The following is an 18,108-nucleotide window of genomic DNA, read 5'->3' on the forward strand; positions in this document are numbered from 1 at the left end:
TTTTACTGAAACCATAAGACAGTGTGTGAATGTCTAATGTTCTGTGTGTGTGTATTTGTGTGTTTGTGTGCTTGTGTTTATGTGATCGGACAGGTTACATGCGGAGGTTGTCACATGCTTGTGTTTGCCAAATCCCGCTCGAAGGCGGAACAGGAAGTGACCTTGGAGGAGGATGATGTCACTGAGGACTTCTGGGAGAAACCCTACACAGAGTTGCTAGGCGACACCGTGGGGTCTGCCACCCTCCAGAGGAGTCTCTCTGCTCGGGTCCGGCGCCGAGAAAGGGTAGCGTACCATCTACCGTCCGCACCGTAACTATAACGATAGTACCGGCGCCAAGAAAGGGTGGCGTACCATCTACTGTCCGCACCGTAACTATAACGATAGTACCGGCGCCGAGCAAGGGTAGCGTACCATCTACCGTCCGCACCGTAACTAGTACCGGCGCCGAGAAAGGGTAGCGTACCATCTACCATCTGCACTGTAACTATAACGATAGTACCGGCGCCGAGAAAGGGTAGCGTACCATGTACCATACCACACTGCCACTGGAGCGCAGCGTACCATCCACCACCCACACTGTAACTATAACTGTTGTACTGTCCGCACTCTAGTTTTAACAATAGTATCATGCCTACTTTAACTATAATGATAGTACCGTCCGCACTCTAGTTTTAACAATGGCATCATCCGCACTTTTACTATAACAATAGTACTATCCGCACTCTAGTTTTAACAATAGTATCATTCGTACTCTAGTTTTAACAATAAGTATCGCCCGCACTCTAACAATAACGATAGTACTGTCTGTACTCTAACTATACCGATAGCACCGTATGCACTCTAACTATAACGATAGTACCGTCCGCACTCTAACGATAGTACCGTCCGCACTCTAACTATAACGATAGTACCGCCCACACTCTTAACTAAAACGATAGTACCGCCTGCACTCTAACTGTAACGATAGTACCGTCCGCACTCTAACTGTAACGATAGTACCGTCCACACTCTAACTATAACGATAGTACCGCCCGCACTCTAACTGTAACAATAGTACCGACCGCACTTTAACTGTAACGATAGTACTGTCCGCACTCTAACTATAACAATAGTACCGTCCGCACTCTAACTACTGTATAATGATAGTAGCGTCCACACTCTAACTGTAACAATAGTACCGTCCGCACTTTAACTATAATGATAGTACCACTCTAACTATAGCATGAAGAGTCCCAGAGGGACCCCCAGCCTCACACCCTTGCAGCACTCCTTGTGAATTGTTTGAGGCAGCAAATTTGGCTATGTTGACTCTTTGACTAAGGTTGTAATCACTGAGCTGGCTATGTGGCTATGTTGACTCTTTGACTAGGGTAGTAATCACTGAGCTGGCTATGTTGACTCTTTGACTAGGGTAGTAATCACTGAGCTGGCTATGTTGACTCTCTGACTAGGGTAGTAATCACTGAGCTGGCTATGTTGACTCTCTGACTAGGGTAGTAATCACTATTAGGTTTGTAATCACTACTAGGGTTGCACTGTTGGCCCATTCTAGGTCCCTAAAAATGATTCGCTGGTCATGTTTCAGGAGCGATCTCCTGAGCAGTTTGGGGTGATGTTCCGCACTCTTCCGCCGCTCTCGTCCACGCACCCGGGCGCCACCATCCTGCCCGTGCCCAGTCAGACGCTGCCGCCCAGACTGCACCTGACCGACCTGCAGGACCGCAACGACCGCAACGACCTCAACCGCGGGCGCGCCAAGAAGAGCGGCCTCTCCACCAGAATAGGTGACTTGTGATGCATTGTGGGAAATGTGCTCATTTCTACAGGCTCGCTAGGCTTGTGATTGTCCTATAATGTTATGTTGTTGACATACTTCAAAGTAATTTAATAATCACTCGTGACTTTTTAATTAAATATTTTTGCAAGTTGCTTTGGACAAAAGCACTTGCCAAATGCCTAAATGAATCTGTAGGTAATATGAATATACTGTGTATGATGTAAACACTTCCACCCTCTGTGTCCTTTGATGCTTTGGGGGGAATTTAAGTTTGTTTCTTCTGATTTGGCAGGAAAAGTGAAAAAGTCCAAAGCCAAGAAAGGTTCTCCAGCGGAAGCCGGAGACGACAGTGAGAGTGTGAAAGATCTGGGCGAAACCACAGATATACTAAATGTTGTAAGTGAAAGTGTTAAAGATTTGGGTTAGTAGTTGTGTTAGTAGGAAAGTAGTTGTGTTAGTAGGAATGGGGTTGTGTTAGTAGAATGGGGTTGTGTTAGTAGAATGGGGTTGTGTTAGTAGGGATGGGGTTGTGTTAGTAGAATGGGGTTGTGTTAGTAGAATGGAGTTGTGTTAGTAGAATGGGGTTGTGTTAGTAGGGATGGGGTTGTGTTAGTAGGGATGGGGTTGTGTTAGTAGAATGGGGTTGTGTTAGTAGGGATGGCAGCAGGATGACCGTGATCTCCTGTCTTGTCCTCCTGCAGACTCATATGATGAAGATGGACCCCAGTGACCAATCACTGACGTTGTCTCCAGTGCATAAGGTAGGACGTGCCACTGAGATGCCAGTTAATAGCTCACCACTTGGGCTTGTTTTTTGAGAAAATTTCACACTATAAATTCAGATAATTCATGAATCAGATAGAAAAAGAAAAAAATCAAAACCAACAGCAATAACTATGACGTGTACAGGATTTGGCATTTGACTGATGCCGGATGCAGGAGTAATTTGTCTGGAGGCGGAAGTGCCTGGATAGTGTTGAAGGCCCCTACTGTTTATCCCGTTCTGCATGTCCCTTTAACCTTTTAACCTTTAACCCTTCCCTGACCTTTAGCCTTGATCCCCTTCCTTCTGTCCTCAACATTCTCTCTTTTTGTTTGCCTTCCAGCATTCGTCACCTTCTCTGCATGTGCAGGCTGTTCTCTAACGCTTTCCTCGTTCACACTATTCTCTAACGCTTTCCCTCTTTTTGTTCTCTGCTGTCGGGCGCTGGGATTAGAAGACAGTTAAGCCTGAAAAAGTGAGAAAGCAGCATGGTAAGGCCCCGCGTGGTGAGGACGCTCGTCCTGTCAGTAGGCAGGAGCTCACCCCTCAGCGGGCACAGCATGGTGAACATGCCCGTCCAGAGAGTAGGCACGAGCTCACCCCTAAGCGGGCACAGCGCAAGGAACATGCCCGTCCTGACAGTAGGCAAGAGCTCACCCCTAAGCGGGCACAGCATGGTGAACATGCCCGTCCTGTCAGTAGGCAAGCGCTCACCCCTAAGCGGGCACAGCATGGTGAACATGCCCGTCCTGTCAGTAGGCAAGAGCTCACCCCTAAGCGGGCACTGCCCACAGAGCGGCTCCAGAGCCCAAGCTCCAGGTCCCTGCTGTCCGAGAGCGCGGAGGGCAGGGGGGCGCTACTCCGGGCTCCTCAGAGCCCCAGCGGCAGGAGAGAACGTGCGGCCGTGCCCACGCTGGAGTTGGGCACGAGGGCACAGGGTGGCAAGGGCAAGAGGTCAGAGGAGGACCGCAGGAGGGGGGGGTCTTACTCGCCTGCTCACACACAGCCATCAAAGGTGAAAGGTCAACTGATTGAGTTGGCCAAACCTGTCAAAGCTGCCAAAGCAAAATCTGTGATTGCTGAACCCAAAGGTGAAGAACTTAGCCAGGATAGTGACAGTAGAGCCGGAATTAAACCCTCCACAAGAGAGCAGCTAAAGCTCTCAAAAGACAAAAGACAGGAAGTGAAAAGGAGTGCAGCAAGAGTTCTGTTGACACCAGAGCCAGTTCCTACCAAACACAAGTCCTCTGGAACCAAAGACGCTCGCAAGGCAAAAGAAACTCCTGAAATGACCGTAGTGAAATCTAAACCAAGTACGGAACTCAAGTCCACAAAAGGGAAAAGTAAACCAGTGATGGTCCAGAGTACACCTGCTGAAGGCAAGGCCAGGGCACCTCAAGCCACATCTGAGAGTGACTCTGAAAGTCCCAAGAAAACCAAAGAGGACCTCAAGGGCAGTAAGAAACGTGGCTTGCTCAGAAAACCTGATCCACCAGAGCAGCAACAGGCATTGCGCTCTGAAGCAAAAAAAGCACCCACTAAGACCAAGCCCGGACACAAAGGTCCGATTGTTGTGACAGAAGCTGGTCGGGCAGCTAGTGGGGGGAAGCTGCAGCCTGGTTGGGACACGCAGTCCGAGCTGGAGCCTGAGCCCAAGTCGTCCCCCACAGGCACCCTCTCCGCCGTGTCGTCCATGATGCAGGACGTGGATGTGGACGCCGCCGCCCGGCTTGTGAAGACCGTGGCGGCCGGACAGCTCCTCTCCAGGCCCCGCGACACCAGCTCGGCCCAGTCCAGCCCTCGGGCCAGGCCCACGGGGGAGCGGTTCACCAAGCAGAGAGCCGTCGTCTCCACAGCCTCCTCCAAGAGCGAGGAGTCGACCAGCGCCGGCCTGCCAGGCAGGAGGACCGCTGTGACCATCAGCGTCCGAGCCGACCCGAGTAGCTCCGGTCAAGAGGAGCCCGACTCAGAGCAGGGTGAGGAAGACGAGGAGGGGAGCGAGCAGGAGGAGGAGGAGGAGGAGGAGGGAGAGGAGCAAGGAGGGACGAGCGAGAGTGAGGAAGAGGAGAGCCAGGAGGGCAGTGAGAGTGAGAGCACAGCGCGGAGGTCAAGGAGGAGTAAAGCCGAGACGAAGAGTGACGAGGGAGAGAGCAGGACCCGCGTGGACGTCACTGACGATGATGACGATACTCTCGGAGGGATTACGGATGCAGACGAGGAAGAGGAAGGTGACACGGCCACTGAGGGGAAGAGTGAGAGTGCATCAGCAGAGGAAGAGGAAGGTGACACGGCCACTGAGGGGAAGAGTGAGAGTGCATCAGCAGAGGAAGAGGGTGAGGAAGAGGAGAACTCAGAGAGTGGAGGAACAGAAGGGGACAGTGAGGATGAGGAGGATGGGGAGGAGATGGAGGGAGAAGAGGAGGAGGAAGAGGGGCAGGAGAGTGAGAGTAAACTAAGTGAGGAGGAGGAGAGTAAAAGTGGGTCAAGTAGCGAGGCTGGAAGCCAGAATGCGAAATCCGAGGAGTCCGAGGAGGTGGATGAAGATGAGGAAGAGGAGGAGGGAGAGGACGAGGTGACCGCAGAAGCAGAGAGCGAAGGGGAGGAGGAAGATGCAGAATCTTTGGAGGAGGACAGCAAGAGTGAAACTGTAGGGGACAGTGAGGAGGAGGGGGAGAGTAGCATGGAGGAGGAGGAAGAGGAGGAGGGGGAGAGTGAAGAGAATGAAAGTGAACAGGAGGAGAGTGGGGAGCAGGAGGAGGAGGAGAGTGAAGCAGAGGAGGAGGAGGAGGAGGAAGAGGAGGAACAAGATGAAAGTGGGGGTGAGGAGGAGGAAGAGGGGGAGGAGGAGGCAGGGGAGGAGGAAGAGGAAGGAGAGGAGGAGGAGGAAGATGAGAAAGGCAGCATCGAAGCTGAGAATGAGGAGGAGGAGGAAGGAGAAGAAGAGGAGGAAGAGGAAGAAAAAACAATCAAACCAAAGGTGACGATCCAAAAAGAGCGAAAGACCACCAGATCTTCAAAACCAGACGCCAAACTGGAGGCCAAACAGACGAAGCTGACTGCTGCAGCCAACAAGGGCCACTCGCGCTCCCGCTCACGCTCACGCTCACGCTCGGGGAGGAAGCCGTCCAACTCCAGCTCCCAGGAGTCCAAGCAGTCCCAGCTCTGGGAGGACGTGCTTCCTCAGTACCTTCAGCTTAAATGACCTCTCTTCTATACCAGTGGCCGGGCTCTTCTGAAATGACCTCTCTTCTATACCAGTGGCCGGACTCTTCTGAAATTACCTCTCTTCTATACCAGTGGCCGGGCTCTTCTTACTTTTTATTTACTGACTTTTTACATCATCATCTATAATGTTTTGCCATCTATCTTGATCGTCTATAACGTTGCATTGCCATCTATCTTGATCATCTGTAATGTTGCATTGCCATCTATCTTGATCGTCTATAATGTTGCATTGCCATCTATGTTGATCATCTGTAAAGTTGCATTGCCATCTATCTTGACATGATCGTCTGTAATGTTGCATTGCCGTCTATCTTAACATGATCGTCTGTAGTGTTGCATTGCCGTCTATCTTGACATGATCGTCTGTAGTGTTGCATTGCCGTCTATCTTGACATGATCGTCTGTAATGTTGCAATGCCTTCTATCTCGACATGATCGTCTGTAATGTTGCATTGCCGTCTTCTCTTTGCCTCGCTGTATGCTTTCATACCTGTGTTGCCTCTGTTTTCTTTTTCAGTGTTTTTCCATGGACTATTTCTTCCATATGTTTCCTACATCAAGGCTCTGTCTATGTGTGTTCGTAATGAAGTAATGAACACGTGTGCAATATCTGCATGTTATAATGGTGACTGAGTGGAGTCCCTGGTTGTAGCCTGGTTTAAATTATATGGCCAAACCCATCCCGTTAAAGCAACACTAAAGAGTTTTTTGTACCTTAAAATAATGTTAACAAAATCATTTCAGCGGTTCATCAACTCGTAACAGGGTGAACTAGCCTAGAAATCTAGACGCACCCTAGCGGCCAAAAATATTTTTGCCTAGCGGGATGGTCTAGGGTCGCACCGTTGAGGCCAAGCCTGCGCTCGGCTCCAGGCCAGCCTAGCCAATCAGAACGCTCTATCTGTGTACGGAGTCCTTGAGCCCGCCTTAGCTCACCTTCGGCTTACGATATTGACGCTAGGGGGCTGGACCATGCGTCCTCATTCGACGAGTTGGGTGTGAGACCGTGTTGCACAACCATAGAGAAAAACAAAAGATGGATGAGGCTAGCGAAGCGCGCTCGTTTGAATCGGCTTTGGAAGAGTTAGACTTGGGCTTTTCTTTGAAGGTTGAGCAGAAAGAAGCAGTCAAGTCATTCGTTTTAAAGAAGGATGTATTTGCCGTTTTGCCGACCGGCTACGATTGGTCACAAATGCTGGCCTATTACGTGCCGAGGCAGTTTGAAAGACAACTGTTCATCCCACCCACAGGCTTCAGCTCCGTGAATGGTCCGACCCCAGACTATACCTTTCTGTATAGTTTGGCTTGCCAGGCTAAGGGTGAATGGCACTTCTGCATTCACTTCTCGACCCTCTATCGGCTATAACCGCACTATGTAACTTTACAAGATCGGGTAGCGTATTTGTAGTTCACTAAAATTAGACATAAGAAACTACAAATTTGACTTGCTTCAATGTTGCAATACGTCATACTTTCATAATATCATGCAACACACTCTACGTACCTTGTCAGTGGACATCGTTATTTGCTGGATAAACAAAAAAAAAACGTGTGTGCGACAGAGGAAAAGTGCTTTAGTGTTGCTTTAAGCTCTACTCACTTATGTCAAATAGTCGACGGCAAACATGCACAGCTATCTAGGGCTTCAAGCTACCTTCAAGTAGACATAAACATCTTGCTTAAGCAGTTAAAATGTATAGATTCCATTGTTTGTAGGTTTTTGGGGGCAGAGGACCTGCAAGTGTTCACGGCATGCACAATGCAGAACTCACACTAAAGGTTTTTGTTGTCTCTTTTGCAATGATTCAGGAACTCAGGAACAGTTTGAATATCTCCCTTTGGGTATTGAATTGAATAAGTCTTCCTTCTGTGAAGAGAACCAATCTCAGATCTCATATACCCTGTGCCTATATATTAGTGTTTATTTATGAATGTATGCATTTGTAAATAAATTCTATTTGATTTTTATCTCATGTTTGTTAATCTCCTTTCATACAACAAACCTCAGAGTCAGACTGTACTGTATGTCTTTCTTAAGAACTTAGTGAGCATAATATGTTAAGATGTAGACGAGTTTTCATTTCTGGGACAGGCATAACAGCCACGTCATAGAGCATCTCCACTCTCCGTTTCCAGCACTTCCACTCTGACAATGGATTTGACATCAATTAGTGTTTCACAGCAAAGTCAATTCTGCACTCAGTCTCAGTCTAAAGCAACAAGCCTTAGCGGCAGATTCAGTCTCAATCTAAAGCAACAAGCTTTAGCAGCAGGTTCAGTATCAGTCTAAAGCAACAAGCTTTAGCAGCAGGTTCAGTATCAGTCTAAAGCAACAAGCTTTAGCAGCAGGTTCAGTATCAGTCTAAAGCAACAAGCTTTAGCAGCAGGTTCAGTATCAGTCTAAAGCAACAAGCTTCAGCAGCAGGTTCAGTATCAGTCTAAAGCAACAAGCTTTAGCAGCAGGTTCAGTCACTAAGCAGCAGGTTCAGTATCAGTCTAAAGTAACAAGCTTCAGCAGCAGGTTCAGTCATTAAGAGGGGTTGCAGCATCTCTCCCTCTTGCATGCATGTCTGCAGCAACAGCTTGCTGATGTTTTCATAATAGGATCTGTCCACACTGCAGGTGAGATGATCATTTTCTCCCTTTCAACACCCTGTCAGTTGAAACCGTCCTGTAGAGTCCTGTATTGGTCCTTAGGGTAACTCTCATTTGGTCTTTTATACCCCCTCCCTTCCTTCCTCGATCCTCATCCTCACTGATCCTCACTGATCTAGATAAAGAATGATGGAGCGGCAACAATGGGCGAGTTTGAGAGCCACCCTTAGTGTTGTTGGAGTAGCATGTCACTAGTGATCAGACGTGTGATTGGCAAGTCATTTTAGCAGGTCACTAGTGATCAGAGCCGTGATAGGCCAGTTATTGTAGTTGCGTCCACTAATCAAACTTCCCACATAGCAAATCCTATGGAATATTTGTGACGTGCTGAACTTGTACACTCCCCCCTGATAGCCGTGTGCGTGTGTGTTCCCCATGTTGTGGTCATATGTTTTCTGGGTCCATCCTACACATCTGAGCCTGACCTCTAAACTGACCTCTGCTCTCACAGGACGGTGCAGGCGAGGCCTCACAGGTGACCAATCAAGATGGAGCGGAGGACGAAGATGAGAACGACGAAGGTGTTGAAGAAATGGAGGGCAGTGAGGAAGAGGAGGATAAGGATGAAGAAAAGGAAGAGGTGGAGGATCAACTGATAGACGAGGTGGATTCAGAGCCAGACGAAACCCCCAACACCTCGTCACCGCAGGTAGCACAGTGACCTTTCACCTCTTGCTGTACTGCAGGTGACCTCAGGTAGCACAGTGACCTTTGAACTCTTGCTGTACTGCACATGACCTCAGGTAGCTCAGAGGCCTCAGATCTTACTGTGCTGTACTGTACTTCCAAAGCCCCAAAGAATACTACAATGAAATAATAAAACTAATGAATAGTTAAATAAAGCAATTTAAAATACAAACAAATTGAAATTGTTGTCAAATTGTCAGAATAGGTTAGGGGGGCAGTGTCTAGGAAGCTAGATACATTACCAACTTCTGTGCTGTAGGCCTACGTTGTACTTTCAGTTTTAAAGTAGAACAAATAATTATTGTTACTTTTCGTTTTCCAGGAAGCAGAGGTAGAAAAAGAAAAAGAGGTGGCGGTCTCAGATGGTGAGGTTAAAGAAAAAGAGGTGACTGTCCCAGATGGCGTGGTCAAAGGTGTGTTGTGGACAATGTTCTTCTACATAACAAGACCGACATTAGGAATGTATTATTGAATGTATTATTGAACAACATGTGTTTGTTTTTTCATGTCCAGAAACTGAAGAAAAAATGGAGTCACAGTCTCAAAAGGAAGAGGTGCTGGAGTCCAGCACACCGCCACAGACTAAGGAGGAGAAACCAAGAGGCATCTTTGGACCAAACAGAAGGGTATGCTCAAACGCTACAACCTTAGTAAATTAGCAGCTCAAACGCTACAACCTCAGTAAATAAGCAGCTCAAACGCTACAACCTCAGTAAATAAGCAGCTCAAACGCTACAACCTCAGTAAATTAGCAGCTCAAACCCAGACTTACATCAGCCTCTAAAGCCAACAGAACTATGTCTGTATATTTTGTCTCTAATGCTAACAGAAATTCTTCCGTATATAGCCTCTAATTCTGTATAGCCTGTGAAGCTAACAGAATGTCTGTATATTAGCCTTTAATTGCTAACAGAAATATCTCCATATATTAGCCTCTAATTGCTGACAGAAATACTTCCGTATTTTGACCTCTGATGCTAACAAAAATACATGCTAAAACATTCTGTATATTAGCCTCTAATGCTAACAGAAATCCCCTCTCTAAGAATTTTGTTTTTTACGGAAAATTGTGAAAATTAGGCCCTATGTGACCATACCGTATATGTATTGTGTATATATGTACTCCATGTCTGTCTGCAGGGTTCTCTGTTCCAGCGGCAGCCCCCCAGCAGGCGGCAGGACTCAAAGGAGGAGGTGGAGGGCTTATCGGAGAGCACGTCAACAGGGAAGCCGATCGCTGAGGGATCCTCCACGTCTGACCAGAGCGTTGGAGATGCAGGTCGCTGCATCGCTAGCGAAACCCAGCAGGGCAAGAAGGCACCTACTGCCAGCCGCTCACGGTCAGCTACCTGCGTTCTCCTCTGATTACCCTCAGAGGGGCAACTGCTGGGGTGAACACTGGGAGCCTACAGCGTGTGCAGATCTCCAGGATAACCACTAACTTTGTTTCTGATTCTTTATTAAAAAGTGACTGATTGTGTTTTGTCCATGTTTCTGTCAATGAGGGTTTTTAATTACCGTCTAATTGAACAGAATCTCCTCTTTTCTCCCGTAAGGATTGCAGTTTGTGAGTGTGGAACTGGAGCATGTGAAAACAGAGCTTGTTGTGTACTTTATTTTACAAATGCCTTTATTGTCTTATTGTGTTTGTTTGTATATGTGCATGCATTTTGAGAGTGGTTTATATTCTTATAACAAATGTATTTTCCTATAATGATTTATTTATGTTGGGATAAACTGCACACTTGCACTTTACCAAGTGTTTTTATTCAAAAGAACTCTTGGAGATTTTGAGATGTGTAACTGAATGTTAAACAACATTTTGTAACAGTTAACTGTTTTGTATTTGATGTGATTTCAGTAAACAAATCTGTAAAACGTGTTTACTTGTTGAAAGCCTTGTCCTTCCCAGCCATGGAGATAGTTTATCAGGACTTTGGAGCAGGGGTTAAACATATGCTATTTGTACTCTCTGAAGTTGTGGCCAGATTCACCATCCTGTGTTTTGCTGGCAAGTGTGTGACTTCTTCTGTCTTTTGTCATCTTTAGATTTTGCATCACTTGACAACATGGTCTGACTCAAACATTTCTCCACATACTGTAGACATAGAACGCTATGTTTCTCCACATCTGATCAGCCAGATAGTTGGCAAATAAAATAAGCAGCAGTATTGGTTCCGCTTTAGCTGATTCAGTTCAAATGTTGAGTGGGAGCAAAGACACAATTAACTTGTTTTATTTGGGAATAGGTAGCTTTTCCCTTTGGACAAAAGTGTCTGTTAAATATCATAACCATAACTATATTCTGGACCCGAGTTAATTGTAGGTGCTACAGTATGTACCTTTAACTGTTCTCCCAACATGGGCCTGTTACATTGTTACATTTCGAGTTGTAAGAAATAACCACTAATAATGATCAGAAATGTTCAGCTCAGACCAAACTTCCCCACCTCAAATGATGTGGCCGGGGCTAAGTTTGGCAGGCTTTCAGACTAGTGAAAAGTGTCATCATCTGTAGACATGAATTTTAAAAAATGAAAAAACACAATTTAAAGCAAGTTACTCTGCGGACCTTTTGGTTACGGACACCACCACTTTCAGAACCACTGGCCTAATTGCACTGATTTGGTAGCTGTGCGTCACTTTGGCCAGTAGTGGGCAGTGTTGCCAAGTGCGTTACAAACTGGAGAGCTTGAGGTAGAGCTTGAAACTCGTCGGCTTCACTGAAGCCAGTAACAGGAAATTGGTTTTGGTCCAGTCGACAAGACGTTGCAAGCAAATTGACAACATAACAGTTAACCCTCAGTAATCGCTCATCTAGTGGTGGAAAATATGGAGGAGTACCATCCTGGTGACGAGGTAAATGTCACTTCAGCACGCATAAAGTTACTAATTTACAAAGCAATGAGAGTATAACGTCGCTACTGAACACAAAACCGATTAAGCGAGCTAATGCCTAGCATGTAGCTAACCATGGTAGCCGCTCAGAAACAGCGAAATAGTCTGTCATTTAGTCACGGAGATTGGTGTGAAACATACATATAGACACAAGTAACTCACATTTGGTCAGTAAATGTGTTTTCTTTATTTAAGAACATCACTCTGAACTTAACAAAAGAATGATTGTGGGTGTGGTCATGGCTCCGACGCAACGACTGTCAAATCTGGCTTGCTGTCTAGTTAGCAGGTTTAACTAGCGTACTCATGTCATTAGTTAATAGTTACTCAATAGAAACCAGCAAATTACCATTAATATCAACTTTTAAATCGGTGAAGTCTCCAGACCATGCTTATTGTGTGATTTAAATCAAAGCTACATGTCCGTGTATTTGCTGGATCAATTTGCGGTCAAGACGAAGAGGTCAACAAGTCAACTTGATTTTCCAAATAATGTTACGAAAAGCGTTATTAACGAAGCGACGAGACCGGGCTGGTGGCAACAGGATTCCATTGCAATGGTTTTAGCTGGAAAACGCACTTATGCATAGCCTGTTGATTAGATCAAAGCTCCTGTCTCGAGTAGCTTATGTGTATGGCTTTGGTGCTGAATATCAGGCCCAGAAGCTTTGTTGTGTCGACTGTCGAGGAACACGAAAGATAAAAGTGTGGAACGCAAATAATGTAGGTCACACTCAACTTCTCTTCCTTTGATTGTTCTTTTGACAGGTGGCCTTCAACCCCGATGAAGCAAGTAACTGCGTGAAAGAGGTAAACCCACTTTTATAAATAAGATGGATTCTTGCGCAGCCAGAAAGATGGCTGAAACACATTACCCTGTTGATATGTTAGGGAAGCTGAGAACAAAGTGCCCATTAGTGCTGAGCTCCAGCTCTCCTAACTCTTCAGATCTCAAAGCCCTCCAGGGACCGCAGCATCCACTATGTATGCGCTCTCTGTTTTAAAAGCGCCTCTATGTGAAATCAGATGACGCTGATGCATAACAGCAGAATGTGTGTGTTTGTCCCTCAGTGTATTGAGGGCATCATCGGAGGGGTGGACTACAGTCAGAACAAGGTGAACCAGTGGACCGCCACCATCGTGGAGCACTCACTCACCCAGCTCGTCAAGCAGGGCAAGCCCTTCAAGTACATCGGTACGCTGCACACACACTACTGAACACTGAACACTGGTGCACTGATACGGTGGAAACACACTACTGTATACGGCACACTAGTACACTGATACGGTGGAAACACACTACTGAACACTGACCACTAACTACACTGGTACGCTGCACACACACTACTGAACACTGACCACTAGTACACTGATACGGTGGAAACACACTACTGTATACCGAACACTAGTACACTGGTGAATACACTAGTACATTGGTACAGTGAACACAGGCTACTGTATACTGAACACTAGTACTGTACAAAAGTCCATCATCACCCAGAATCCTTTTCAAGTACACTGGTGAATACACTAGTACATTGGTACAGTGAACACAGGCTACTGTATACCGAACACTACCCTGCTGAAAAAAACAACCTGACCAGCTAAAGGTGGTTTGCTGGTTGACCAGCTTGTTAACCAGCTTATTTGACCACCCTATGATGGTTAACCAGCTAGACCAGCAAAACTCTCGCGAAAACACACCTTCAGCTGGTTTACCCAGCTTATGATGGTAATTCAGCTGGTTTTGATTGTCGTACCATCTTAAGCTGGTCATTTTAGTTGGTGTTACTGGTCTACATTGCTGGTTTTTACTGGCCACGCCAGCTTATGTTGGTCATTATAGAAAACCAGCTTGACCATCTTTGTCAAGCTTGACAGGCTGGTCACCAGCATGATCATCTTAAACCAGCTGTATCCCAAACGACAGGCTGGTCACACCAGCACGACCAGCTTCCTCAGATGGTCACGCCAGCATGTCTAGCTGGTGGCCTAACCAGCTACACCAGCAAAGACCAGCAATAGCTGGAAGAAAACCAGCAAAGACCAGCTAAAACCAGCTAAAACCAGCTACCAGCCTAAGCTTGTTTCTTGCTGTTTTTTTCAGCAGGGTAGTAAATTGGTGAATGCAGACCTGTGCTGAGTACCAGGTGACTCTGTTGAAGTAGTTCTGCATCATTCCGATCGCTTTGTTCTGATTGTTTTTGTTTTTGTTTACAGTGAACTGTGCGGTCATGCAGAAGAGTGGCGCTGGTCTTCACACGGCCAGTTCCTGTTACTGGGACACTACAACTGATGGTCAGTGTTTCACCACACACACACACACACACACACACACACACACACACACACACACATCATTAATCCCTTCCCTCTCCAGCTCAAGCTGTTGTGTAGTGAGGGTGCTGGTGCAGAATGACTGGCGCGTATCACCCTGGGAGTGTAATCCAAGTACGTGGTTTAGTCCCAAACCTGGGTAATTTAACTCAGAGTAAGTGCCAAACCTGGGTAATTTAACTCAGAGTAAGTGCTAAACCTGGGTAATTTAACTCAGAGTAAGTGCTAAACCTGGGTAATTTAACTCAGAGTAAGTGCTAAACCTGAGTAATTTAACTCAGAGTAAGTGCTAAACCTCCTAATAAGGTTGTATGAAGAGCTGTATGAATTCATTCTCCGAACAACAAAATGGCCTTTCTCAAAAAAGGGCTCTTTAGGTCCTCAGGTTCTCAGCTCATCAGGTTTAGCACTTACTCTGAGTTAACTTAGCTAGGTGTGTCACTAAACCACATACTTGGAAAACCCCCCTGATGGGTGCTACGCACAGATGGTGGTGTTAAGTGTGTGTGTGTGTGTGTATGTGTGTGTGTGTGTGTTCATTCATCACCCAGGTGGTGGTGTTTAGTGAGGTTCCCCCTTCACTGTGAACTGCTTTGGGAGCCTTTATAAAGGGTTATATGAATGCAGCTAGTTGCTTTTGAATGAGGAACTCAGCTTGAATTCAGAGGAAATGTAATTATTGATTTGGAAATGTGAATGTTGATTTGGAAAATGTAATTATTGATTGGGAAATGTGAATATTGATTTGGAAATGTGAATGTTGATTTGGGAAATGTGAATGTTGATTTGGGAAATATAGCGCTATGTGTTGATGAGGCTCCCCACAGCTTGTTTGCATTTGAGTTGTTTTGCTCGTCTCTAAGTGAAGAGAGCTGAGCAGGAGGAGTGCTGGAATGTGGGATTGCAAACATTAAAAGGTTAAAAGGAAAACACACAAGTGTCCTAGAGAGGAAGGAAGTGTTGCTGTGTTCACTAATCCGCTGACCTGTGTGTGTGTGTGTGTGTGTGTGTGTGTGTGTGTGTGTGTGTGTGTGTGTGTGTGTGTGTGTGTGTGTGTGTGTGTGTGTGTGTGTGTGTGTGTGTGTGTGTGTGTGTGTGTCCACTGCAGGCAGCTGCACGGTGAGGTGGGAGAACCGCACGATGTACTGCGTGGTCAGTGTGTTCGCCGTCGCCGTGACCCTCTAACTGACCCCGCCGGCCTTCACACACACACACGAGCCTGAGAGCAGCCGAGAGCAGCGCGCACACACACACACACACACACACACGAGCCTGAGAGCAGCCGAGAGCAGCGCGCGCACACACACACACACACACACACACACACACACACACACACACCAGGGGAGCAAACTCCAACGATCTCAACGGTTTGCTGTTCGGCTGAAGGGTGTTCAGTGTCTCCGGTGGCCCCCCCCCCACACACAGATGGACACGCAGAGTGACCCCCCCCAGATGATGTCATCTCTCTTGTGCGTCCGTGGCAACTGATGGTCCAGTCCATGCTATTGCTGCCGTGTTCTCTCCATGCTAGTGTACAGTAACCATAGCAGTTATTATCCAGACTATTATGGGGTGTGTTGAACTTATGCAGACTCCTTGCTTAGCACATATGCCATGGCCAACATGTATATTACTTTCACACACACACACACACACACACACACACACCCCAACATGTATATTACTTTATGGATGGATTTTTTGTTTGAGTGTAGCTTGTGTTATTGCTATTTTAAGATACACGTTTAGGTGCAGAGAGAGGTGCAAATCTAATTTATTCCCAAATCTACCCTTACCTTAACTCATGTCATGTAAACCGTTGTGAAATATTAACTGCACAAATTCTTAAGTAAAAAAAAAAAAGAGCAACATTTTAAACATTGATGATGGTGAAGAAAACGGTGTGGATTCCACTGCCCAAACGCATTCTTTTTGCCCTGAGACATTTATGGATTTACCTAAAACATGATTGAATAACTGTTTGGTTTGTAAACAAACTCATCATGTCAAACTGAGCTCCAGTGACAGTATGTAAAATAAAAAATCAAGATCTGTATAAATTGCCTGTTTTGTTTTTGATGATTCAGTCCAGGATGTGGTGGTGAGCACCGTGCTGATTGACTGGGATGTTTAGAGAAACACAATAAAGGAATTTAACCGTGCTGATTGGCTGGGATGTTTAGAGGATCACAATAAAGGAATTTATTCAATGTACCGGGTATCCAATCAGCACTAATTAGGTCCCCAATTTGTTTAACCACCAACCAAAAGGATCCTTGATAAGGATCATCAGCACTGACAGAGACTCCATCAGGGCACACATCAGCACTGACTCCACACATCAGCACTGACTCCACACATCACACACACCAGCACTGACTCCACACATCACACACATCAGCACTGACTCCACACATCAGCACTGACCTCACACGTCACACACATCAGCACTGACTCCACACATCACACACACCAGCATTGACTCCACACATCACACACATCAGCACTGACTCCACACATCACACACATCAGCACTGACTACACACATCACACACATCAGCACTGACTCCACACATCACACACATCAGCACTGACTCCACACATCACACACATCAGCACTGACTCCACACATCACACACACCAGCATTGACTACACACATCAGCACTGACTCCACACATCACACACATCAGCACTGACTCCACACATCACACACATCAGCACTGACCTCACACGTCACACACATCAGCACTGACTCCACACGTCACACACATCAGCACTGACTCCACACATCACACACATCAGCACTGACTCCACACATCAACACTGACTACACACATCACACACATCAGCACTGACTCCACACATCAGCACTGACTACACACATCAGCACCGACTCCACACATCACACACATCAGCACTGACTCCACACATCACACACATCAGCACTGACTCCACACATCACACACATCAGCACTGACTCCACACATCACACACATCAGCACTGACTCCACACATCACACACATCAGCACTGACTCCACACATCACACACACCAGCATTGACTCCACACATCACACACATCAGCACTGACTCCACACATCACACACATCAGCACTGACTCCACACATCACACACATCAGCACTGACCCCACACATCAGCACTGACTCCACACATCACACACATCAGCACTGACTCCACACATCAGCACTGACTCCACACATCACACACATCAGCACTGACTCCACACATCAGCACTGACTCCACACATCAGCACTGACTCCACACATCACACACATCAGCACTGACTCCACACATCAGCACTGACCCCACACATCAGCACTGAATCATGCTCTGTATTGTAAGTCAGAACAGGATTAAAATGCGTTTGAATCCGTCACTTTAAGGTGAAATAACTGCATTGTGTTGGTGGAGCCCCTACAGGTACGTCTGCTTCCTAATCACCACGCCTGGGCTGCAGCTCTGCCCACAGCAGCTCCAAGCAAGAGCACTGAGCTCAGATTCACCTGCACCGGAGCCGTGTACCAACACCTACGTCAGGTGCAAACTCACAACCCACCGCTAGAGGGCAGTGAGGAGCAATTCACTGAACTTCACAAGCTGCAGGATTTTGAGCACGGTCTGCTCCTTTGAACTGTAAATGTCCGTTCAACTTAATGGCTGATGGCTGATCTATTTCACAAAACAAACCATGAAAACATTTCTTTAAAAAAAAAAATAACAATAGTGCCAACATTCCTT

At 46.5% G+C, this 18,108-nt stretch overlaps 2 protein-coding genes across 4 annotated transcripts in view; both read left to right on the forward strand.

Moving 5' to 3' along the window:
• Positions 1-10,984, forward strand: part of rpgrb (retinitis pigmentosa GTPase regulator b) — a 19,096-nt gene extending 8,112 nt beyond the window's left edge. For both annotated transcript variants that reach the window (XM_062528228.1, XM_062528229.1), the window contains exons 10-17: positions 94-285; positions 1,589-1,787; positions 2,073-2,176; positions 2,482-2,541; positions 8,875-9,072; positions 9,433-9,523; positions 9,624-9,736; positions 10,251-10,984. In XM_062528228.1, coding sequence (XP_062384212.1) covers positions 94-285; positions 1,589-1,787; positions 2,073-2,176; positions 2,482-2,541; positions 8,875-9,072; positions 9,433-9,523; positions 9,624-9,736; positions 10,251-10,475 — 1,182 coding nt within the window. In that variant the 3' untranslated portion in view covers positions 10,476-10,984. The remainder of the gene's footprint in view (positions 1-93; positions 286-1,588; positions 1,788-2,072; positions 2,177-2,481; positions 2,542-8,874; positions 9,073-9,432; positions 9,524-9,623; positions 9,737-10,250) is intronic.
• Positions 10,985-11,831: 847 nt separating this feature from the next.
• On the forward strand, positions 11,832-16,408 carry dynlt3 (dynein light chain Tctex-type 3). 2 transcript variants are annotated; one of them, XM_062528142.1, is made up of 6 exons: positions 11,832-11,969; positions 12,777-12,818; positions 13,080-13,203; positions 14,229-14,306; positions 15,454-15,564; positions 15,618-16,408. In XM_062528142.1, exons 1-5 carry the CDS (start codon positions 11,943-11,945, stop codon positions 15,528-15,530), a joined length of 348 nt encoding a protein of 115 aa, XP_062384126.1. In that variant the 5' UTR covers positions 11,832-11,942; the 3' UTR covers positions 15,531-15,564; positions 15,618-16,408. The 2 variants fall into 2 exon arrangements, with proteins under 2 accessions (XP_062384126.1, XP_062384125.1); XM_062528141.1 differs by having other exon boundaries at positions 15,454-16,408.
• The last annotated feature ends 1,700 nt before the right edge of the window (positions 16,409-18,108 follow it).

The sequence above is a fragment of the Sardina pilchardus genome, chromosome 23, assembly GCF_963854185.1.
Source record: "Sardina pilchardus chromosome 23, fSarPil1.1, whole genome shotgun sequence".
NCBI classification, from domain to species: Eukaryota; Metazoa; Chordata; class Actinopteri; order Clupeiformes; family Clupeidae; genus Sardina; species Sardina pilchardus.

What these genes read in the sequence shown, in the direction of transcription:
- dynlt3 (XM_062528141.1), top strand. Translation starts at nt 11,943, where the DNA reads ATGGAGGAGTACCATCCTGGTGACGAG. An exon ending in AGTACCATCCTGGTGACGAG is followed by an intron (nt 11,970 to 12,776) that starts GTAAATGTCACT and finishes TTCTTTTGACAG; the next exon opens with GTGGCCTTCAACCCCGATGA. An exon ending in CAAGTAACTGCGTGAAAGAG is followed by an intron (nt 12,819 to 13,079) that starts GTAAACCCACTT and finishes TTTGTCCCTCAG; the next exon opens with TGTATTGAGGGCATCATCGG.